This window comes from Cervus elaphus, chromosome 27 (genome assembly GCF_910594005.1).
Source record: "Cervus elaphus chromosome 27, mCerEla1.1, whole genome shotgun sequence".
NCBI lineage: Eukaryota > Metazoa > Chordata > Mammalia > Artiodactyla > Cervidae > Cervus > Cervus elaphus.
In genome coordinates, this window is record NC_057841.1 from 56,161,527 (window position 1) to 56,186,559 (window position 25,033).

The following is a 25,033-nucleotide window of genomic DNA, read 5'->3' on the forward strand; positions in this document are numbered from 1 at the left end:
TGGAAGCAACTGGATATTCAAGACCTTCCTGATTTTTTCCTGCCATAGGACATATTTATAACCTCCTCCCAAGGAACCCAGAGTTCTTGTTCCTCATAGCAGGGAATTACATTTGAGATCAAAGTCTGGACACTTGAGAAGCAAAAGGGAGTGGATGGAGGGCAAAAGCCCAGCGACTGCAGGTGGTGGTGGGCTGTTTTTGGTAGTGAAGAGCTGGAGCCGTGTACATGGATTCACATTTGTACTTCTTCTTTGGCTCCTCATGTTCCTATACTGTGGGCTTCCCAGGTGGCGCTAAGTGGTAAAGAACCTGCCTGCGAATGCAGAAGACATAATAAGAGACGTGGATTCGATCCCTGGGTCAGGAAGATCCCCTGGAGGACGGACGGCAACCCACTCCAGTATCCTTGCCTGGAGAATCCCATGGACAGAGGAGCCTGGTAGGCTACGGTCCATAGGATTCCAAAGAGTTGGACATGACTGAAACAACTTGGAACACGTGCATTCCTATACTATATCTGTTTATAGGGATAGATATTATATTCCTATACTATAACTTTTAAAAAAAACAGTTCTGTAATATGATTGCATTGATCCTTTAGATGTTATCCTATTTAAAAACACTGTAGAAGGGTAAGATAAAGGATGGCAGATGGAGCCTGGTCACTAGTTGGTGATGGTTTGGGGGAAAGAGATGTGATTATGTTGAATGTAAAGATGACGTAAGAGTTAAGCGTTTATTCATTTAAGCCCGCTAAGTGTCAGATCTGGTGCTCAGCTTTAATGATGATGTCTCTGCTCTTTGTAATCTGGCACTGGAGCCATCCATGCTACAAATAATTTACATATAACTGAAATGAGACTGTCAACACACAGGTGTTCTGAGAACATGTTATAGGAGCACTTAACCCAGTTGGGGTATTAAAGTTAAGATAGATGGGAGAAAGGAAAAGGCGCTCGGCAGGTGGATGTAAGGTCTAAAGAACTTGCTGTGTTTGGAGACATTATAAGGCCCACACAGATAGGAAGTAAAATTGTAGCTACTGAAGACTCATAGTTTCTTGGTTTTTAAAAGATTTTTCTATTTATTTGTTTATTTTTGGCTGTGCTGGGTCCTCATGGCTGCGTGGACTTTCCTGTAGTTGCGGCGAGCAGTGGCTACTCCAGGTGCGGTGTGCGAGCTTCTCACTGCGGTCACTTCCCCTGATGTGGAGCACGGACTCCAGGGTGTGGGGGCTTCAGCAGCTGTGGCTTCCAGGCTCTAGAGCACAGACGCAGTAGTTGTGGCGAAGAGGCTTAGTTGCTCTGTGACATGTGGATCTTCCCAGATCAGGGATCAAACCCATGTCCCCTGTATTGGCAGGCAGATGCTATACCCCTGGACCACTAGGGAAATCCCCTCATAGCTTTTAAAGAAATAGCTTATTACATTTTGTTCCAAATCTTTGTGAATGAAAAAAGGATGAAAGTTTACAGACTGTGTTAGACTAAGGATGCAGAAGAATTGAGGATGTTCCACTGTAGTGACTGGCAATCATAGTGTCAGTGTTTGTCAGCAAATGTGGACTGCCATTGTTTAAAACAAGCTTCCCAGACGAGTGTAGGATTGCCTGAGATGTTGCCTTCCTTATCCATGGTCTCACGGTAGGTACTTGAATCACTAGTCGGCAGGTCTTTAGAATGAAGCACACGTTTTTTGGGGTATGTTTCTTTTTTCCCCAGGTGAGCTATTATGAAAATGAAAATTTCAGTTTCTTTCGTTTTACTTTATGTATTTACCTTTTATTGGTGTACAGTTGATGTACAGTGTTGTGTTAGTTCCAGGTGTACACCTATCAGGAATCACGGTGCATGTTTTCCAGCATTCTTCTCAGCCCCTCAGCACACTGTTTGTGTAAGACAAGTGCTTGATGCATTATCAGTTGATCTGTTAGTTTGCTGTAAGAAAGCTGAGCGCCGAAGAATTGATGCTTTTTTCTTTTAGAATTGATGCTTTTGAACTGTGGTGTTGGAGAAGACTCTTGAGAGTCCCTTGAACTGCAAGGAGATCCAACCAGTCCATCATAAAGGAGATTAGTCCTGGGTGTTCATTGGAAGAACTGATGCTGAAGCTGAAACTCCAATACTTTGGCCACCTCATGCGAAGAGTTACTCATTAGAAAAGACCCTGATGCTGGGAGGGATTGGGGGCGGGAGGACAACAGAGGATGAGATGGCTGGGTGGCATCACCGACTCGATGGACATGAGTTTGAGTAAACTCTGGGAGTTGGTGATGAACAGGGAGGCCTGGCATGCTGCAGTTCATGGGGTTGCAAAGACTCGGACACAACTGAGCAACTGAACTGAACTGAATGGTTTCTGGCTGAGGGTGTCCATGGACTGATTCTTGTACATAGTAATTTGCTTCATTCTTAACACTGTGGGTTTTTGGCTTTTGTCTAATAAAAAAATTCAGTCTGTGGTGTGCAAGTTCAGGAGATGGTGTCAGAGGCAGAGACCTTTCCAGGTGTGTGGCACCAAATGAAATGTGTGACATATCTGCAAATTAAGCTGGCTTAGAGATCATCTGTCAGAAGGATCACCTAAAACCTCTCTCCAATTTATTTGAAGGATTGATCGTAACACATCTCTCTGGAGTAGACAGAAAGCAGATAGGATAGGTGAAATTTGAAGGAAAAGTGATGTGGGAGCACTGTAAGGGAAGTGAGAAACCTAGATGTATATTTATTTCTCTCTGAAGGGGGAAGACAGGTAACTGCGAATCCCTTTAGTTTTATGGTGAGTGTAAAAGTTTTCCAAAACATTTTCTTCTATAGGTCATTGAATTTTTGTCATAAACTTCTGAAGTATATTGTTGGAAAGGTCTTATGACCTTACCCATTTACCTGAAGAGTAAGAAAGACATAAAGAATTTGTATTCCTTATTGATATTGTCACCCTGCTTATTTAACTTACATGCAAGTACATCATGAGAAATGCTGGGCTGGAAGGAGCACAAGCTGGAATCAAGATTGCTGGGAGAAATATCAATAACCTCAGATATGCAGCTGACACCACCCTTATGGCAGGAAGTGAAGAGGAAGTAAAGAGCCTCTTGATGAAAGTGAAAGAGGAGAGTGAAAAAGTTGGCTTAAAGCTTAACATTCAGAAAACTAAGATCATGGCATCTGGTTTCATCACCTCATGGGAAATAGATGGGGAGACAGCGGAAACAGTGTCATACTTTATTTTTTGGGCTCCAAAATCACTGCAGATGGTGATTGCAGCCATGAAATTAAAAGACGCTTACTTCTTGGAAGGCCAGTTATGACCAACCTAGACAGCATATTAAAAAGCAGAGACATTACTTTGCCAGCAAAGGTCCATCTGGTCAAGGCTATGGTTTTTCCAGCGGTCATGTATGGATGTGACAGTTGGACTGTGAAGAAAGCTGAGTGCCAAAAAATTGATGCTTTTGAACTATGGTGTTGGAGAAGACTCTTGAGAGTCCCTTGGACTGCAAGGAGATCCAACCAGTCCATCCTGAAGGAGATCAGTCCTGGGTGTTCATTGGAAGGACTAATGCTGAAGCTGAAACTCCAGTACTTTGGCCACCTCATGCGAAGAGCTGACTCATTGGAAAAGACCCTGATGATGGGAGGGATTGGGGGCAGGAAGAGAAGGGAATGACAGAGGATGAGATGGCTGGATGGCATCACCGACTTGATGGGCATGAGTTTGAGTAAACTCTGAGAGTTGGTGATGGACAGGGAGGCCTAGCGTGCTGCGACTCATGGGGTTGCAAAGAGTCGGACACGACTGAGCGACTGAACTGAACTGAACTGATTCCTTATTGATGGGCACATGGCTTGTCACCAATGAAGCTGAGAGTAGCATAAAACTCCCTTTTCTAGGAAATTTTACCCAACTGCAGACAAAACCTGTTCTCATCACTGTTAAGCTTCCTCCCTCCTACCCCACGCCCTCCTGCCTGCTCCTGCTTAGTCAGTTCTCATAGTCCTTATCACTTTCTAATACAGTGTGTACATCACCTCTTTTTGTTTATTGGTTTATTTGTCTGACTCCTCTAATAGTTGTAAACTGCACATTGGGTAAGGAATTATTGTCTGGGGTGCTGATCTACCTCAGGCACTTAAAACATTGCCTGGGCATTGTGAGCATTCAGCCAGTATTTGTTGCATGAATTCATGTGAGCTGTAACAGGTTCTAGAGTTGGACTCAGCTGATTTTGTTCATCTCAACACTCAGTGGCCTTCTCTTTTAATGTCAGATTGGCACTAAAAATTATAGATGAAGCAATTATTTGGGGGGAAAAAACAAAAGCTGAACTGTTGAATATCTTGAATTATGTCAATAGAATCTTGAAAAAATGGGAGTGCTGGGAATCTAGGAATATTATTTCTCAAGATAATTTTACCTCCAATTCAAGTGGGTAGAGCTAGACGGTCTTAAGGGTTATTTAATCCAGCCTTAATTTTATGCCCATGAGGAAAACTGACTTAGCAAGGTTGAGGAGCTAAGCCAAGATCAGATCATCATGCAGAGCTGCATGAACAGAATGTTTTCATTTTCTGTACAAGTTCAAGGCTCCTGCCCAGCTCCTTCCCTTCGCTGACACTTACTTTAGGGGCCCATACCCACCAAACACCTGTAGTGTTAGGGTTCTTCTTGAGAACATTTTGGAATGGGTAGCAGTGGGAGCAATGGGAACATGTATTGAGCCTTTCCCCACACATATCTGAAATTTACATGGATGGCATTGATTTTGAGGTGACAAAATATTTAAAATGTTTTATCTGTGGGGCTAGTAAGGTGATTTCCGTCTTGATCTTGTACATGTGTGGTGTGTGCTCGGTCACTAAGTTGTGTCCAGCTCTTTGTGACCCTCCAGGCTCCTCTGTCCATGGGATTTCCCAGGCAAGGATATTGGAGCAGGTAGCCATGTCCTTCCCCAGGGGGTGTTCCTGATCCAGGGAATCGAACCTGTGTCTCTTGCATCTCCCGCGCTGGCAGGCAGATTCTTTACCGCTGCACTACCTGGGAAGCCCCATCTTGTTATCAGGATACTATACAACATCATTTTCTTGTTGTTTAATTTTCCTCGTGCATTTGTTAGCTGGTGTGAATCATTACTCTGTTGTCTTTGAGATGAGGGTCTATATCTTCTATGGTGCTGGTAACTGTCTCCAGTGTCTGGATATCTGAAAGCTGAGCAATAGATAAGAAACATTTGCATAGTAAGAGCATTGATCCATCTTGTTACTGGTAGACATTTCAAACGAAGTAATCAAAACTGATTGCCCAACTTTGTCTTATCAGCTTTCTCCACCTGAATCATTATATAATTCAGATAACTTGGAGATGGGGGAAGCTGGGGAAATGTTCTTACTGGAACATAGAAGCACCTCCTTTTCTCTTCCACCAACATGGCATAAAGTAAGAATCTAGTTGACTCAGGTTTTCAAAGAGAAACAGTATTTTTTGATTGAGTGTGTTCCAGGAAAATAAACTCCAGTCATTTAATGAAGAGTTATATCTTAATATGTATCCATTTGATAGATATTGCAATCAGCAGTTATTCAATTCAGTTCAGTTGCTCAGTCGTGTCTGACTCTGAGACCCCATGGACTGTAGCACGCCAGACTTCCCTGTCCATCACCAACTCCTGGAACTTGCTCAAACTCATGTCCATCGAGTCGGTGATACCATCCAACAATCTCATCCTTGGTCGTCCTCTTCTCCTCCTGCTTTCAGTCTCTCCCAGCATCAGGGTCTCTTCTAATGAGTCAGTTCTTTGCACTTGCCAAATGTATTTTTAGCATGCTCCTAGCCCTTGTGATGCAGATAAACATTCAAAGAATAAACCTGGCAGCATACTTTAGTGGCAGTAGGACTAGAGATATAGCTTTATAGGGATACAAGTTTGTTTCAGTATGTGGTAAAAAAAAAATAGATTGCCCAAATGTAGAATGTTGCAATATGTCAGAAAATTATTATTTGTTTACACAAGTTTGAGATGAGTGTTCTTGGTTGGCAGGTGGGTTTCTTCTACATAGTGAATCAGAGAGCTAGACTCTTTCCCTTCTAGCAGCTCTGCCCCCGCCCCCGCCCCCGACCCCAGTGCATCACTATATCCTGCAGGTCTAGACAGAAGGCTCATTGTATTGGCAATAAGAAAACCGGGGTTTTAGTTGCAATTCTGTTATCTTGATGTAAGCAGGTTTTTTTTTTACTGTGATTTTCTAATTTGTAGAATAAGGACCGTTCTATAAATCATTCAAGGTAGTGGTTGAGGATGTAGCACTTTGACTTACTAGGAGGGGCAATAGGTGATTTATGAATTCAGATGTCCTTCTGCCATTTAAAAATAAGCAAATTATTAAAGTAGTAAGTCTAATTGTGCTTATTAAAAAGGATTCACTGGACATTTATTATGTGCAGGCTCTGTATGAAACACATTATCTGGCTCAATCTTTTCAAACCTTAATGAGGGCAACATTATTATCTCTATTGTAAAGATGAAGAGGACTTCCCAAGTGGCTCAGTGATAAAGAATGTGCCTGCCAATGCAAGAAACATGGGTTTGATCCCTGGTTTGGGAAGATCCCCTGGAGAAGGAAATGGCAACTCACTCCAGTATTGTTTCCTGGGAAATCCTGTGGATAGAGGAGCCTTGTGGGTTACAGTCCATGGGGTCGCAAAAGAGTCAGACACAACTTAGTGACGAAATAACAAACAACAAAAAAATGAAGCGTTTGAGGCACAGGAGGTTAAATAACTTGCCCTGGGTCACACAGCTACTAAGTAGCAGAATTAAGATTCAAACCTTGATGATCTGGCTCCAGAATTTTCACTCTGAATCATACACTATAAAATTTTGCCCTGGTTATAGCCATTAGCAGGACTGATACTCATCTAGTATATACTGGTGAGGCCACACCAACTGTATTTCCATTGAATCTTATTACTCACTCATTGTAAAGCACATCCCCTTTTTAGAGATGTTAAAATGTAGAATTTTCTCTCCGACAAATGCACCAGGAAACTTGAACAGGAAAATTTATGTTTTATGGTACTGTAATAGCACAATGAGAAAATCACCTTGCTAGCCCCATAGATAAATTATTTTGAATATTTTATTATCTCAAAAATCAAATGCCATACATTTAAATTCCAGGACTTTATGGGAAAAGGCTAAATTGATATGAGTCACTGACAAGTCTTAGGTTTGACGAGATGGTAGGAAAGCCACACAGCCACTCCCCATCGTTTGGGCACAGGTTAACCGTCAGCCTTGTCGGAGTCAGAGCTGCCTGACCCAGATAGGATCTGTATTTTTACTACATGCTCTCTTAATAAGCTCCTTCCAGGCAGCCAGACATAGAAAATAGAATGCAAGTAGGTATGCCTAACAAGTGAAATCGTGTCAGGACTCGAAGCCTTAGCTCAAAATTATGTTTTCAGATTGGCCCTGTCTTTTCTTTCTGTCTTAGACAAAGTTGCTCTCTCTGTCCTCCCAAGATCATGTGCATACTTCTATCATAACTCAGCACGTTGTTGGGGGAAACTATTTGGTTTCCTTTCTGTTTTTCCTACTAGATTATATGCTAATAAAAGCCTTCTTAATATGTAAAGTGGTATACAGCCTGAAATAGAGTAGGTATTCAGTCCTGTTTATTGGAGATATAAAGGGACAAAATAGATGATTAAATAGTTAATTCCTCTAGAGAATGGTAGATAAAGAAGAAAGTATGGGAGACCCCTGTAAGTTAATGGTTACTCAAGAAAGTAGGTTTGCTTAACCACAAAACTAAGCAGGCTTGCTTAGCAACAAACCATGCCACAGAAGCACAAGATATGCCTCAAAACAATAAAATAATGGTGGCATGAAACCCACATTCTGCTCAGTGAGCTCAGTAAGTAAATGACTCCTATGACATACTCTCTGCACATTTAAAATTCAATAATTTACGAAAACGTGACTTGAAAGACCTTCATTGTACTGAGACCTGAAATAATTTTTCCATGGAGCCCCGACAGTCCTGGCTTGACCATGGAGGGACAAGAAAACTCCTGTGCCTAACCTGGAGAAGGAGCTGATGATGGAAGCATCATGTCTACTCAAGAATGAGGAAGGAGGTGGTCTATTCCCCCTGCCCACTTTTCCTTTGATAAAAAGAATGTAACCCACCAAGTTCCTGGGGTGTGGCACCTTCTCACCCAGCTGTTTGTAAGCCTCACAAATGTCCTGTTCTAACAAATAATTTCTCTTTAAAAAATATTTATTTATTTTTTGGCTGTTCTGGGTCTTGGTTGCTGCTCACAGACTTTCTCTAGTCACTTTGCCCCTCGCTGAATTCTTTCTGTGCTGAGACAAAGGACCAGAGCTCCTTAGAACCCCCAAAACACCGCCTACTGGTTTCAGATGGTTGATTGTTTTGTGGGTTATAGTAGTAGATTTTTAGCTTACTCAGGCCACAACTCATTACCAGGAAAGATGATGTAAAATGAATTTTAAAGATTTAACTTTAACAGCATTATCCAATAAACAAACCACGTAGACCAATGAATCACACTCTCAAGAGACAGGGAATCCTAGATGGCACCAGTGGTAAAGAATCCACCTGCCAATGCAGCAGACACAAGAGACATGGGTTTAGTCCCCGGGTCTGGAAGCTGCCCTCGAGGAGGAAATGGCAACACACTCCAGTATTCTTGCCTGGAAGGACTGATGGGGGTGAAAAAAGGTTTGTACCCACATCAAACTCTGCAGAGAACCCAATGTTATGGGACAATCTTTTGATAAAGGGTATCTTTGCTCCTACTCTAAAACTAGGTGTGTGATTTGGGGCAGGTATCACACCTCTTGGTGCCTAGGTTCCTAATTTACAAAGTGGGAATAATCACCAGAATACCTGACAGGACTGCTGTAAGCATTAAATCCCATGATGTTTGGAAAGCTCTTAGCACTGTGCTCGGTACTCAGTGGAAGGGAGGAAATAAACGTTAGTAGCTACTGTCATTATCTGCCGTGTGTGTCATCAGTGAGCAAAGAGTGGTGGACCAGAAGTGTTTATTGGTCTCTAATTTGGCAATTCTTTCTATGGGGTTTTTTTTTTCAACCAATATTATTGTTTAAGAAACAGCTTCCTTATTTCATTTCCTTGACTTTCAGCTTTATATAAGCACTTCCTTACTTAAGAATGGTCATTCTTCTCAGGGGTTTCTGCATTTGCTAAAGCTACATCCCTCCCCTGTTGTTCTTTTTCAGTGACTTGCTTGCCCTCTTAGCCAATGGACAACTTAGCATTTGAAATGCATGAAGACGCAAAGCGGAAGGTTGTGTCTGAGGGGAAGATGAACACCTTCTCCAGAATGGTAAGAATGTAAATGGGGATTTACATCTTGAGATTACTTGCTTCAAAACCTTTATGCAGATCTCAGGAAAGAACCCCTCCTTAGACCAGTTTTCTTCAAGTGACCTTCTTCAGAAAGGTAGCATGTCCTATTCTGAAAATCTCCTGACCTGCCTTTTCTCTCATAAACTGCTAACTCCTGTAGCTATTTAGTGGCCCAGCTTTCTACGAATTCTTGTTCACGGCATTAATGAGTTATTTATCGTTCAATATAATACCCTCATACAATGTTAAACTGAATATGTTGGTAAATGATTATGCTATACAAAACATCATTAAATAATTTAAAACATTAAAAAATTTTTTACACGTTAAAAAAACTACATTCAAGTATTACAAAATATTGGCAATATTCTCTCTGTTGTATAATAATACATCCTTGTTGCCTGTCTTACGCCCAACAGTTTGTACTCTTATTCCCCAACCCATTGCTCTTCCCCTGCCTACCCACTGGTAATCATTAATTTGCTCTCTATATGGTGAGTATGCTTCTTTTTTTGTTATATTCACTAGTTTGTTGTGTTTTTTTAGATTCCACATATAAGTGATATCATACAGTATTTGTCTTTCTTTGTCTGACTTATTTCACTTAGCACAATGCCCTCCCAGTCCATCCATGTTGCTACAAATGGCAAGGAATTTTGTTCCTTTTTTATGACTGAGTAGTATTCCATTGTGTATAAATACCACATCTTCTTTATCCAACCATCTGTTAATGGACACTTAGGTTGCTTCCATACCTTGGAGATTGTAAATAATGCTGCTATGAACATTGAGGTGCATGTATCCCTTTGAATAAGTGTTTTTATTTTAAATATATACTTGGGAGTAAAATCTCCAAGTCCTATAGTGATTCCATTATTAGTTTTTTGAGAAACCTCCATATTGTTCTCCACAGTGGCTGCAGAGTTTACATTCCTACCAACAGTGTACAAGGGTTCCAACCTTTTCCCCACATCCCTGCCAACATTTGTTATTTGTGTTCTTTTGAATATTTATGAGTGTTAAAGTAAGAATATCTATATTAGAATTATTAGTGATCAAAAATTTACTTGCTCAGAGAGCAAGACCAGGAACTCAGAGATCAGTGGAAAAGGAGTCCTTGATATCACTGATGATAATCGTCATTTTAGTGGTCAGAGGAGTAAGGGCAAGTTGGTTCAAAGGTTGGGGTGAGTATTTTCTTGGCAGCTTTTAGTAATGTGGATTGTAACTCAGAAATAGTACTGTTGTTTATAGCATATATTTGTGATATGAAACCAGGAAGTAGTAACATAGAAATACATGGAAATACCATGACTTCGAGTTGAGTGATGACTTAGGACCTCATATAGGTAATACACAGGAAGGAGGGAATTTACTGAAGCTATTTAAATGACGGAGGGAGGGAGAGACAGAGACTGATCAGGTCAGGCCCATTGATTACTGATATTCCCATTACTTATTCCCATGCATGTACCTGTACACATAAATGCATTTGTACATTCTGGAACTGAAACATTCTTAGAAAATAACTCCTTATAACCTCATTGATTTTCAGGTGAAGAAACTGATAAATAGGGTCTAATTGACTGACTTGGAAGTACTTAGCTGGGTACTTAATTCCCCAGTACCTAATTTTCTTAATTTATTCTGTGCCCCAGTCCTCAAATGTTTATTTTTATTCTTGTTTATTTGGGTGTCATCTGATGTATGGGCTATGTGTGAGTGTCCTACAGTTCTTGCACTTGCTCAGCTGCTAGACTGAAGAGAGAACCCGAGTCAGCGACAGAGACGTCAGTGTGCACTGGACAGGGAGTCTTACAGGTCAGAGGCCAGGGCCTGGAGGGACACCCACCGGGTACTGCTGAGGGCAGGCAGGACACAGCCTCTGTTTTCCCTGCACGGGGAGGAGGGGGCTATCAATTATAGGGGCCATGATGTCAGAAGGGCTCCTGGGTTGCAGGGAGACTGTTGGAACGCATCTGCCCACAGCTCTGGGTTAGCAACCATTGCAAGGGCCAGTGTTCCTCGGTGATGACCGAACATACCAGAGACGATGTGGTCCGAGGGCTGGAACCATCATTAGTGGGGGTCAGGCCGATCACACACATGGTTACTGATTAGTTTTGCCTTAGGAGGGGAGGCAGTCATGCACATCAGGTAAGGGTGAGGCAGGGTGGGGCAAGGGCTGTACAGAGAGCAGAACAGCCGTCTTCTGGGGCCTGACCAAACTGTGAGTGCGTGTGCGTGTACTGATTTACACATGTCTCATTTTACCAAGTATATTTATCCCACAAGTGTGTTTTTCTTTTAAATAAAAGAGGACATAAACCAAACTCAGACAGCTGGCAATGTTTCTGATGCCTCAAGAGTGCAGAATAATTTCTAATTTCTTCTAGGAAAGGACGAGGCAGTGGTCACTGATGAGCATTTTCCTGGTGTGTCTTTTGGCCTGCACCATCACCACAGTGATCGGAGTCCTGATTCTCTCCTTGGTTTATGTCAACAACCCTCAGCCCCGTTCAGAACCGGGAGCCCAACCTCTGCAAACAGCAATTCCCGTGGTGCCAAAGGCTGTTGATCCAAAAGTTCAGTTTCTTAATCATTTATCTAAATCCAAGGTATGGATCACACGTATTAGGAAAAAGAATCATTATTATAAATGATGATTTCAAAATGAAGTTTCCATTGCTTGTTTACTAAGCTTTGTCCTCTCTTCATCAGAAGGAAGCAGTTGTGGGCTGTTTGGATGAAGGGAAGTGAGGGATGGAGAAGGGGAACGGTGGGTGGATGTTGGCTCCAGGCTGAACTTTGCTTTAGTAGCTGGTTCTCTGGCTGGAGGGGAGAGGTGCAGGTGGACAGATGGAAAGCCCTGTGTTCTCTTGTCAAGATAGGAGTTCATTTTTCTGTCTAACAGGGCCTGATGGCACTGTTGTCTCCTGGAGTCTTGCAGACCTGTTCTTTCTCTTCTTTTTGGGGGGGACTCCCGTATCCACTCACCCCTGTGTCCTTTTCCCCTGTGCTGCCCCCTCACTCTGGGGGCCGAGGTGGCCTCGCATTCCTCGGGAGATGGCCACCATGCTGACGGTTCGTGTATGACTTTTCAGGTGTTTGAGTTCCCTGGTGGCGCAATCCAGTGGGCCCGGTACAGGAACAATGCCAAAGACTACCTCAGCATGGAAGAAGAGGCCTTTGGCAGCAGCTTGAACAGCCAGAGATCACAGATGAGTCTGGGGACCCTGAGAATAAAAAGCAGTGGCCTCCGGGCCCCTCATTGGCACTTCAATGCCAACGAACATGGCTATCTTGTACAGGTATAACCCGTTTGCCCACATTCTGTGCTTGAGCATTCGTGCTGTGTGTCCTCAGGCTATTATTTAGGTTGTTGCAAAACCTACTTAACTAATAGGATGATAGACAACATCCAGGCTTTGGCTGTGTACCCAATTAGACCAGTTAGCAGTGCCTTGGAACATTAGTCTGTTTGTTTTAATTATTCGTGGCATCACTTTGAACTTCTTTCTTCAATATGAGATCATTTTTCATACATTGTTAAGCTCAGATCACTGTTCCTTCCTTTGAGCCAAAGCTAACTGTTAGCTCTGATCTAATGATCAAAGAGACTACAGCTTCCCTTTAGGGAAAAAGCAGGGACTGGAATAACGAACTAGTTTTGCTGATGTTCAACCTGGGATCAGCCAATGGGATGCCTTTTGTCCCTTTTACCTTTCAGAATTCTTTGGAAGTCAAGCGAAATGGAGCTGGAAGTGAAATGAGTGTACTTCCCTGAATTGCAAATAATTCATTAATTCTGAAATGTATTTATGGCTTCTGTGTTCCAGACACTGGGGAAATTGGAGTGATTAAGCTTTCATAGAACTTTCAGAGTTTGGTCTTACTCTGATAATCTTGTTAATAGATCAGCCAATTTTTTTTTTCATTTATTTTTATTAGTTGGAGACTAATTACTTCACAACATTGCAGTGGGTTTTGTCATACATTGACATGAATCAGCCATGGAGTTACATGTATTCCCCATCCCGATCCCCCCTCCCACCTCCCTCTCCACCCGATTCCTCTGGGTCTTCCCAGTGCACCAGGCCCGAGCACTTGTCTCATGCATCCCACCTGGGCTGGTAGATCAGCCAATTTTTATGTGTGACATATTTCTGTTATTGCTAATAAAACTTCCTTTTTATACTTGGACAATTCACTCGATTTTAGAATTTACAAGAGAGATTAGAGCTTCATCTATGAGATTAAACCCTCCTTAGAAGAATACTTGGACAAAACAGTAAATGCACTATGTTATTACTATTATCATTATTAAAATTGTATGTAGGCTTTTTCTTACCTGGTAAATACATACACATCTGTGTGAAAACACACAAACATACACAAGCATACACATGCATGTTTATGCAACCATCTGTGAACACACACATGTGCTTGCAGTCTTTTCAAACTAGCATGATCTTAGAGCTGTAAATGCTCAGTGGGGTGGTATTACCCGGAAGAGGGCAAAAACTGGTTATTAGCAGGGTGAAAATATTACTCTTTTTATGTCTAAAGCGTAGATGTACATGTAGTACATAAGCAGTGTGTGTGTACCATGTACAGGTTTGCAGTACCTCTGTAATGTTAACGTTTCATAGGGTGGTGATTAGATAAACAGTCTAACATGGTACCTTAGAAGGCAGGTAATGAAAAAAGGTTGAAGAACATCGCTCCAAATTGATGTTGGGATGTGCTCTTCCATTTACATTTCAGGGGACGGCGTGGGTTGGGGTGGTTGATGATGGTGCTGTCGTTACCACATACAATGTTACAGCTGGCCAAGTGATCTTCTTCCCGAAAAACACAGTGCACTGGATAAAGAATGTGGGGAGTGAAGACTGATTTTTCTTGCTCTTCTTTTCTACACATGAGGAACTTCAGACCCTGGATGTTGATGATGTCTTTTTTTCTACACCTGAGGATATTGCTTCCAGGTCACTTAAGGTCTGTATCACTGCTGAGAATACTTCCAGGTCACTTAAGGTGTGTACCACTGCTGAGAACAAATCCTGAGAGGGTGTACATTCTGTGGGCACCAAGAGGGCATGGCTATTTGAGTTTCTAAGGTGGCAGTCAGCAAAGTAACAGGTGGGTAATGGGCTCAAGAACATGACTTGCTTCCTACTTAATACATAAACTGCCTCGAAGTTGAACTGCTTTTTATTTTCCCCTAAGAAGGGCTTCTATAGGAAACTAGTTTTAAAAAATATTTGTTTTACTATTTATTTCTTTGGCTGCATCAGGTCTTAGTTGTGGCATGTGAAGACGTTGAGGTACACGGGCTTCTCTAGTTGTGTGTGGGCTCCAGAGCGTGTGGACTCAGGAGTTACTCTGTGGTGTGTGGGATCTTAGTTCTTCTACCAGGGATCAAATCTAACCAGGTGAATTCTTAACCCCTGGACCACTAGGGAGGTCCCGAAAACTACTGATATAATGAATTGGTATAAAGTTTATGATAGTAAAAATTACTATAATTTTTCATCTCTGAAAAGCCATAAACTCATCCAGGGAGAACTTTGCTACAGATGATGTGATTGTATTTTCTTAATCTAAAGCAGAGGAGCCCACAGTGTTTCCTGAGGAATAGCTGCTTTTGATCTCTCTCAGTTTCGCTGGAGAAACTGCTGAAAGGGTTTAGAGGGTCACATGGAGATGCTGAAAGTGCAAATCGGTGATCAGAACTGGAGATGGTCCAGGCATGGCAATTCGAAGGGGTTCTGTGGTAAATTTAGGGACTTTAGTAGTGGGATTCTGAGATTTATCTTGCAGTAAATCCTGCTCTAACGTTTTAAGGAGGAGTAGAAAAAATGAGTCGTTAGAATGAGAGTATTGGTAAGCATGGGAACCAGTGTACATTTTTGCAGGAGTTTACACTGACCATAAAGTACCAGTGCCAATCAATTGAATACTTGGACGGTTTTCATAAAGATCACAAATCTCAGGCTAGGTGAGGTCATCTCTTTTGCCTGGGCCATTGAGAACCACACCGGTGGCAATGCTACTCTGTCCTCAGCTGTCCTCTTCTGTTGCTAAAATTTGTAGGACGTTTCACAAATACCTTTTTTTGGGACATTTTAAAATATAACAACTTTGTTGAGATGTAATCCATGTACTGTAAAATCCATCCTTTTTAAAGTGTACAGTTTCAAAGTTTCTAGTGTGTTCTCAGATCTGTGCAACCGTCTCCACTGTCTGATTTTAGAATACTTTCATTCCCTCAAAAAGAAATGAAATTTCTTTGCCTCACTCCCCATTCTCTCCTACCCCCAGGCCCTGGCAACTACTGTTGGCCTTCTCTGTGGATTTGCCTGTTCTGTCTATTTCATATAAATGAAAACACACAACATGTGGCCTTTTGTGTCTAGCTTCTTTCGCTTAGCATAAGGTTTTCAGTGTTCATGTTGTAGCATGTATCAGTACTTCGTTCCTTTTTAAAATTTAAACTATTTATTTTATTTATTTGGCTGTGCTGGATCTTAGTTCACAAATATCTTACATGGTCTCTTATGTGTTTCAGCCTGAAGGTGGAATTAGTTTCATTAGAACATTCCACAAGCAAAAGGAGGATCAGGGGGTCAATCTTCCTCCCAATTTGGCAGAACTGGTTGTCAATGCTAATTACTCACAGTCACCAGATAGCTTTGTGTGGAGGTACTTTTATGACTTGAAAGGTATAGTATGTTATTTTGTGAAGGCTTTTTACTTTTTGGTTAAGTATTTATATATGTATGATTACATAGGTGTATTGGATTAAGATGTAATGTGTTTTTTTTTTTATTAAAAAATTTTTTACAGCCAGTCACAGTCAAGAGAACTTTGAAAAAACACATTTCTCAACAGAGTAGGAGATGAAAGAAAAGGCCTGGAAGCAAATGAGGATGTGGGAGAAAAATTCAGAGTGTGTGGGGATGTGCTGGGGCTGGGCAATGCTGTAGAAGAGCCTGATGAGAGAGGAGGGCTCCAACCATGTAGCAATTAAGGGGTTTATTTTTATTTATTTAAAAATTAATAGCTCATTAGTTTGGCTACATGGGATCTTTGTGCAGTGAAGATCCTGTGAAGGTCTCCACACACAGGATCTTTGTTGAGGCACATGGACTCTCCAGCTGTGACGCACAGGCTTGGTAGTGAAGGGGCTCAGGCTTAGGTGCTTTGCAGCATGTGGGATCTTAGTTCCCCCATCAGAGATTGAACCTGGGTTGCAAGTTGGGTTCTTAACTGTTGGACTACCAGGGAAGTCCCAATTAAGGGGTTTTAAACGGGAGAGTGATACAGTGAGGTTTTTAATTTACCTATTTTTATCATTTATTTTATATTATCTTATTGAGGTATAATTGACATACAACATGATGTTAGTCTCAGGTGTACATCACAGTGATTCAATATTTGTATATATTATGACGTGATCACCACAATAAGTCCAGTTATTAGTAACATCACCACTGTACATATTAATAGTTGCATATTTTTTTTTCTTATCATGAGAACTTACAAGATCTTAGTAACTCTAATGTATGCATTGTGAAGTGAAAGTCACTGAGTCGTGTCTGACTCTTTGCGACCCCGTGGACTATAGGGTCCATGGAATTCTCCAGGCCAGAATACTGGAGTGGGCACCCTCTCCCTTCTCCAGGGGATCTTCCCAGCCCAGGGGTCGAGCCCGGGTCTCCCGCACTGCAGGCGGATTCTTTACCAGCTGAGCGACCAGGGAAGCCAGTGTGTGCTTTACAGTGTTATTAACTATGGTGCCTTGTTCTGCGTCATGTCCCCATGACTTGTTTATTTTATAACTGGAAGTTTGTATCTTTTGCCTTTCTTCACCCATTTCAGCCACCTCCGTTGCCAGCCTCTGGCAGCTACCACTCTGTTCCCTGTACCTGTGAGCTTGGGCACGTAGATTGTTCCCATATCTTGGCTGTTGTAAATAACGCTGCAGTGAACATGGGCTGCAGCTGTCTCTTTAGTTGGTGTCAGGTTTTGCTTTTGAAGTGATGACCAGCCCAGCAGAAGTGTGGAGAATGATTGAAAGCGGCCAGATGGGAAGCAGGGAGATGAGTCAGGGACTCTTGCAGTCTCTGAGGTAAGGGATGATGGTGGCCTCCCTCTGGAAGACAGAAAGAATTGTTGAGAAGCAGGGAATTTAGAGTTGCTGAACTGACAGGACTTCATTGACTGATCGAGGAGAGAAGTAGAGATTGGTATTTAGGATGAGTCTCGCATTTTCCAGGGGCTTCCCTGGTGGCTCAGACAGTGAAGAGTCGACCTACAATGTAGCAGACAGGGTTAGATCCCTGGGTCGGGAAGATCCCCTGGAGGAGGGCATGGCAACCCACTCCAGTATTCTTGCCTGGAGAATCCCCATGGACAGAGGTGCCTGGTGGGCTAGAGTCCATAGGGTCGCAAAGAGTTGGGCACAACTGAATGGCTAACACTTCTCACGTTTTACAGCCAGGTCCCCTGAGCTGAACGTCTTAAAGAGGTCACTGTATGTTAGAAATTTCAGGAGAACTTGGGAAAGTAGGATAGCATCTGGTAGTTATCAGGTCAATATCTTGGCAGCACACAGGATGTGCAGCAGCACTTCCTACCACATAACTTCCTGCGGCTGTAGAAGGGCTGTTCCTGGGGCTGCATTAGGCTCTCCTTTTGTGGTACCATTTTGAAGTAGTTTTGTCTTATTTTGTTTTTTAAATTTCATCTGATTTCAGGTTCAAAAGAATATAAATTTCCAGGAGGAATAATACAGTTGGCACAATATTGGAAAAATAGAAATGAACTGAGCCACAATGAAAACATTTTTAGTGAATTCCTGAATCAGGTAATTGAGAAAAATGTTTTGATGATTATCAAAATGGATGAAATGTGAGCTTTAGGTTAGGTCAGTTTTTTTGGACAAAGCAAAAGGCAAGAACTAGTCAAACACTCATTGACCTGATTAATGCAAACTATTGATTGAGGCCTCATTGTGAATTTAGGAGCTTAACTTCTTGGCATGGATGGTTACATTAATAAAGAGACCGGAGGCTTGTGAGATTTCTCTTTTCATGTGTTTTAAATGCTCAACTGGTGGTATTGTTTAATGACTGAGAGCACAGCTCTGGCATCAAATCCCCTGATTCAAACCCCAGTTCTGCCATGGTGTCCCTAGTTTACTCAGGCAACCTGGACTTTAATTGCATCTCACAAAGTTGGTGGCAGTCTTGCAAGATTGTTATAAGGGACAAGTGACATAGTAACTGTAAAGGATATAAAAAATTGCCTGTTCTCAGTGAGGGCTTTGTAAACATTAGTTACTATGATGATTATACAAATTGTTAAATTGCTGAGTTGAATGTTGGCTTAATGTTGGAATTCATTTTTCCTTTTCTTTCTCAAGCATCGAAAAGCCCTCACTTTGAGTACACTCAGGATTTATAACAATGGATTACGACAGCCACACTTTCATTTTAATGCAAATGAAATGGGATATGTAATAAGTGGATGTGCAAAGGTAATTTCTCTGTGAACAGTTTTTTTTTTTTCCTGAACTTTCCTTTTTAGTGCAGAAGGAAGCAAGTAGGAGGTATTTCTTTGTTTTGGTTCAGTTGTTGGTAATAGAATAGGACTTTGTGCAAATGGCTTTCTGGGCATGGTTTCCATAGAGGATACCATGCATGTCCTGTGAGGTAACTTCCATATTTGCTCTTAGCATGAGAAGGGTTCTAAGAACATTTCAGAACTGATAAAGAGGTTTATCACTAATGGTGAAGGGCTGGAATACCTGCTTACATTTTCTGAGTTTTGCATTCTTAGGCAACGCAAGCATTTGGGGGCCATGAAATTGGCTGTTTGCCTCTCAGTGTAATATGAGTGGGGGTGGCGGGGAGGTGTGGAGCCCCAGTAGGGTGGCCATATAGCCCCTTGGTGAAATTATTAATAGCACCCCCTTTGACTCTACAGAGAGTCCTAGTTTGGGTGGTCAATTAATTATATTTACCATAAGAAAAGCCACACAAATAGCATCTTACCACAGTGATTTGACAGTAGCTCCTCTGGGTTTTCGTAGGGCTCCTGAGAAGATCCAAAGGTCAAAATGGGCTTCTCTAGCTTATATCTGCCTCAGTCGTGACAGATACAATCAGACCAGACTGAAATGCACCTTTTATGTCACCCGGAGCAAAAGTTTTATGTTTTTAGAGGTGACAGCTGTCTTAAACTCGAAAAGGGCGCTGTCATTAACCCTCCGCAGGTTTCCTTTCAAGGGTCAGATGCTCTTTGTGAGGCGCTTTGGGTGCATGTGTGTGCGCTTATGTGCATCCAGTCTCCAGCCCTCTTAGAGGAAGACCCTCAGGATTCGCTCTCCCAGAAGGCTGAATTTCCCGAATGAGTAGCAAGGAGGGTGTAGGCGTAGTAAAACACTGAAATTTAAATCCTCTGCCTAATTAGTGAATGAATGTCATTGATACCCTTAATTAGAACAATTAATGCTCTTTTTGTATGATGTTCTGCAGTATTGATTTCACTAATACATTTTGAGGGACATTTACTTCAATAGAGTATCTTCTGATTTTTGTGGAACTCTGTCTCAGAAACAGGAATGTGAACGTGAAGGATTGCCTCTTTTTTGCTGTTTACCTTCTCTGAGAAGTCCCTTTGTAACCACGTGCTTTTATTGATCTGTTCTTCACTATGAATACTTATCCTTATTGAATATTTGATTTTATTTGCTTCAGTTCAGCTTAGTTTCTCCCCCCCTCCTTAGGTGGGCATTATCAATGCTCAGAGTTCCACAAAGTTTAACATTCACATTGGAGATGTGATATTTTTCCCCACTGGAACCCAGCATTACATTAAGAGCACATGCGATGAGGATTTGCTTCTCATTCTTGCCTTCAGCACTGGAGACCAGGTGAGAATAAGCCAGTGTCGGAGATGTTGGTGAGTGCCAGTGAAGTGCAGAGTACTCTGCTAAGCAGTGTATCTGGGTCATAGAGGGGACTCAGCATATGGATATTGAGTCAATGACTGACTTAATGAACTGGCTGAACCAGTGTGTGAAGAGGAGAATTGGAGATCAAATAATCTTTTCATTTGGTTATAAAGGAATCCAATACATCATATTTCTCTCTTAATTCCCCGAATTCTCAACCAACTGAGAAAAAAGACGTGTGCGTGCTCAGTTGCTTCAGCCACGTCTGACTCCTTGCAACCCCATGGACTGTAGCCCTCCAGGCTCCTCTGTCTATGGAATTTTCCAAGCAAGAATACTGGAGTGGGTTTGCATGGCCTTCTCCAGGGGATCTTCCCAACCCAGGGATCGAACCCACGTCTCTTAAGTCTCCTGCTTTGGCAGGCGGGTTCTTTACCACTAGTGCCACCTGGGAAGCCCAAAGAGCAGCATACAGAGACTTAGAAAATCGTTTCTGTTGCTAATCGTGAAGATATGTGGGAATATGATTAGCATCTGCGGGCAGGTGGGTTTCCTAAAATCTATTGGGTTGGCCAGGATTGGGTTGGCTTACTGGTGTTGAAGTGAGCTCTTATACAGCTTATGGCATAGAGAAACATTACCTGAGTTTTGAAGCTTTGCCAGCTCCCAAACAGAGAGGGAGGCGGTGAAGTAAGCATGGCCAGTGTATTCTTCTGAAATTTATGGTAGAGAGATAAGGGAGAAGGAGAGAGAGAGAAAGAGGAAGAGGGAGGAAGGAAAAGAAAGTCTCTTGTATATGAAAAGAAACTGTAGGAGACACGAAGTACCATGAAGTATGACTGAGCAGTGCTTCCAAGAAGGAGAAGCATTCCCTCCCATCGTTGTTTTAAGCAAATCTGATATATCACGATCTGTATTATAAAACATGTATTAAGAGAAATTAGTTATTATATTAAATAGTTTGCTTTTAAAAGTTCACCCCAGTGCTCCTTAGATGGAATAATGTGTTTGAAGAACAAGAATAAATAGTAGAACTTAGATTTTAAAAAAAAGGTCTTAGGACTAGATTCCCTGCTGAGACAGGGTGAGAATTATGAGTCTGGGGACCCCTGGGGCAGGTCGGAAACAGACAGGCAGTGGTTCTCTTGGCTATGGTTCTTCCCACATGGAGACCCAACAACATCTCCAGCGGGGAGCACACTGAATTCAGCAGTTTCATCAACATGACCTATACCAAGAGGTGAGCCTGTCCTGCTGGGTGATGCTCGTTTTCCATGATGACACTTCCCCTCTTTAAGGGAGACTGGAAAACTCCAGAATCTGCTTCTCTGAGCCGCCAAACCTGGGGGTACGTGGGGTAAGGTTTGTGGAGAGGTCTTTGAGGAAGATATGCACTGGAAACTATTAACAGCTGTAGACTCTCTCAGGGCAAGGTGGGGGATAGGATTCCGGTGTCCCATGCTTTTGGTGTCGGCCTCACTGGAGTCGGACACGACTGAGCGATTTCACTTTCACTTTTCACTCTCACGCATTGGAGAAGGAAATGGCAGCCCACTCCAGTGTTCTTGCCTCGAGAATCCCAGGGACGGGGGAGCCTGGTGGGCTGCCGTCTATGGGGTCGCACAGGGTCGGACACGACTGAAGTGACTTAGCAGCAGCAGCAGCAGCAGTGTTACGTATGGAGAAGGCAATGGCACCCCACTCCAGTCCTCTTGCCTACAAAATCCCATGGACGGAGGAGCCTGGTAGGCTGCAGTCCATGGGGTCGTGAAGAGTCGGACACGACTGCGCGACTTCACTTTCACTTTTCACTTTCATGCATTGGAGAAGGAAATGGCAGCCCACTCCAGTGATCTTGCCTGGAGAACCCCAGGGATGGCGGAGCCTGGTGGGCTGCCGTCTATGGGGTCGCACAGGGTCGGACACGACTGAAGTGACTTAGCAGCAGCAGCAGCAGCAGTGTTACGTATGGAGAAGGCAATGGCACCCCACTCCAGTCCTCTTGCCTACAAAATCCCATGGACGGAGGAGCCTGGTAGGCTGCAGTCCATGGGGTCGTGAAGAGTCGGACACGACTGCGCGACTTCACTTTCACTTTTCACTTTCATGCATTGGAGAAGGAAATGGCAGCCCACTCCAGTGATCTTGCCTGGAGAACCCCAGGGATGGCGGAGCCTGGTGGGCTGCCGTCTGTGGGGTCTCACAGAGTCGGACATGACTGAAGCGACTTCGCAGCAGCAGCAGTGTTACGTAGCCACGCAGTTGCCGTTGTGAAAATGTCCTGATGGCTGTGGGGTCTCTGTGGCCGCACTTCGGCGCTGACAGCTCTTCTTCTGGTTTCCACTCTCAGTTGCAAACCCTTGACATGGACGATTATCTTCAGGCCACTGCAGACCACATCCTGGCTCAGCTTTTCTTCAAGAAGCAAAGTGAGTTTAAGAAGATCCCTCAATTCAAGGAAGACCAGGCAGTCAACATGCCTTAGATGTGCTGATGCATTCATATCTATTTTTCTCTCTTCATATGTTATTACTGTTTTTAAAGAAGGTCCACTTGGCTCGTGAACTTGGAGCTCCTTACAGAGTGACATTGGTCAAGCAGGTGTGAAGCAGCCCCACGGGCTCATTTAGCTAAGATCATAGGCAACTCATGCTAAGCGAACATTTCCGTGTACTCTGTGCAGCTTATCTACAGAGGGGCTCTGCTCAATTAAATTAATATTTTTTATGGATTTTAATATGCACATATATATTTATTTTCCTTTTGTTGCATCAAATTTATTACTACAAATGAAAATCCATTCTTTTATTTTGCACATCAGTGAAACTTAGTGCCATGCTTGTATTTTTGCTATTCATCACGGTGGAAGGAGGTATGGAGATTAGCCTACTCATGTACATACATACGGATGCAGCCAGAAGAACCCAAGTACATCTGACCTTGTTTAGTTTAGTGTAGAATCTTAGTGTCTTAACGCTTTTGTCAATATGAAGATACTTTTTGTAAGGCTCGAAATTTCAAGGACTCACACGAGTAGTTTACTTATTATATATTAGCTGAGAAAATACTTAATGGCAAACTAATTATAAATTCAATATTTTCTTTGAATGTATTTGAATTTTATTAATCACATCACAGACTACCTCTGAGGAACAGTCATCCCTATATTTGAGAAGCAAGTGTTTCTTTAGTCTATTGGCTGGGTGTGTATATGGACTTGAAGACTACTTTTCATCACTTGGAAGCTGGTAGGAGCCGGTGGTCTCTAAGTTGGGGGTCATTGTCTTAAGTAGAAAAGAGTTTGTTCAAATCTAATCAGTGCTTGAGTTTTCATTGTTGTTGTTTCCTCGCTAAGTCGTTCTAACTCTTTGTGACCCCGTGGACTGTAGCCTACCAGGTTCCTCTGTCCAATTTTCCTGGCAAGGATACTGGAGTGGTTTGCTGTTTCCTCCTCCAGGGGATCTTCCCAACCCAGGGATCGAACCTGTGCTTCCTGCACTGGCAGGCAGATTCCTTACCACTGAGCCACCAGGGAAGCCCTGAGTTTTCTTTATAGTTTGTCTCAGTAGGTATTTGGTACCTCTGCATTTTGCTTGGGTACCACTATCAGTTCTGGGCTATACTATACACAACTCTAGACAGTAGAGATGCTTGTTAATGCTTTCAGCCAGCACCCTCTTTCAGTCATATTTCCTTGACACATAATGAAAATTTTAGGTATTTTAAGGATTTTTGTTCTTAGACAAAGAAGGAATCAGTTTGTATGTTCCTTTTTCTCTGTGTCTCTCTTTCTCTATGTATGTTTCTCTCTCTAGATAACTAGCTCTCTTGACTGTATAGAAGACAGAGAATCAGGAATGACCCCCTTTGATGAGGGAGTAGTCATCTACATATTATATATGATCAGGTCATGAAAGGCCTGTCATCTCTTGCTACCAAGGTATATTTACCTTATTGCCACTTTCCAGGAGAGCCGGCTGAGATCAGAGCTTGGTAGCACAGGGGATTTTGTGGTGGTAGTCTTGCTTTGAAGAGACTTTGTAGGGAATGCGTCACCATGCAGGAGGAGGAGCATGGTTGAGAAGATGCAGGGAAGAGCATAGGACAGTAGGTGTGTGGAAGGTGGATGTCCAAAGAGAGGGGGAGTAGTCATAAAAGGAAATGGCAGTGTGTACACAGATCTTATCTGCACATCTTGTTTTACTTTGGGACTCTTTTTAAATATACTATAAACCAGGTGATAATCCCTTTTCTTGAATCAGGAAGTGTATCTGATTACTATGTGGTCATTTAATAAAGATTTTGTGTATCTGCATATTATTTTGTCATTTAATTTTTTTTCTTAATTTATTTTTAATTGAAGGGTAGTTACAGTACTGTGTTGGTTTCTGCCATACATCAGCGTGGATCAGTCATAGGTGTACGTGTATCCCCTTCCCCCTGAGCAACCCCCCCACCCCATCCCACCACTCTAGGTTGTCACAGAGCACCGGTTTGGGTCCTCTGAGTCATACAACAAATTCCCACTGTTCTGTCATTTAATTTTAAATGAAACCTGTTCTTGAAGTTTTATGAATTTGGCACATTACTGGATTCCTTCTATGCATTCTTGAAATATGCTATATCATTGTCTAAAGAAAATATATTATGGTGTTGGAACTTTCTGGG

The 25,033-nt window shown here is 42.4% G+C and overlaps 1 protein-coding gene across 2 annotated transcripts; it reads left to right on the forward strand.

Annotated features, from left to right (window-relative positions):
* Positions 1-414: 414 nt before the first annotated feature.
* Positions 415-24,680, forward strand: LOC122684863 (legumin J-like). Of its 2 annotated transcripts, none has more exons than XM_043889317.1 (10): positions 415-440; positions 9,273-9,379; positions 11,799-12,020; positions 12,507-12,713; positions 14,329-14,400; positions 15,974-16,127; positions 18,165-18,274; positions 18,833-18,946; positions 20,198-20,344; positions 22,716-24,680. In XM_043889317.1, exons 2-10 carry the CDS (start codon positions 9,296-9,298, stop codon positions 22,848-22,850), a joined length of 1,245 nt encoding a protein of 414 aa, XP_043745252.1. In that variant the 5' UTR covers positions 415-440; positions 9,273-9,295; the 3' UTR covers positions 22,851-24,680. The 2 variants fall into 2 exon arrangements, with proteins under 2 accessions (XP_043745252.1, XP_043745253.1); XM_043889318.1 differs by having other exon boundaries at positions 14,338-14,400.
* Positions 24,681-25,033: the final 353 nt, after the last annotated feature.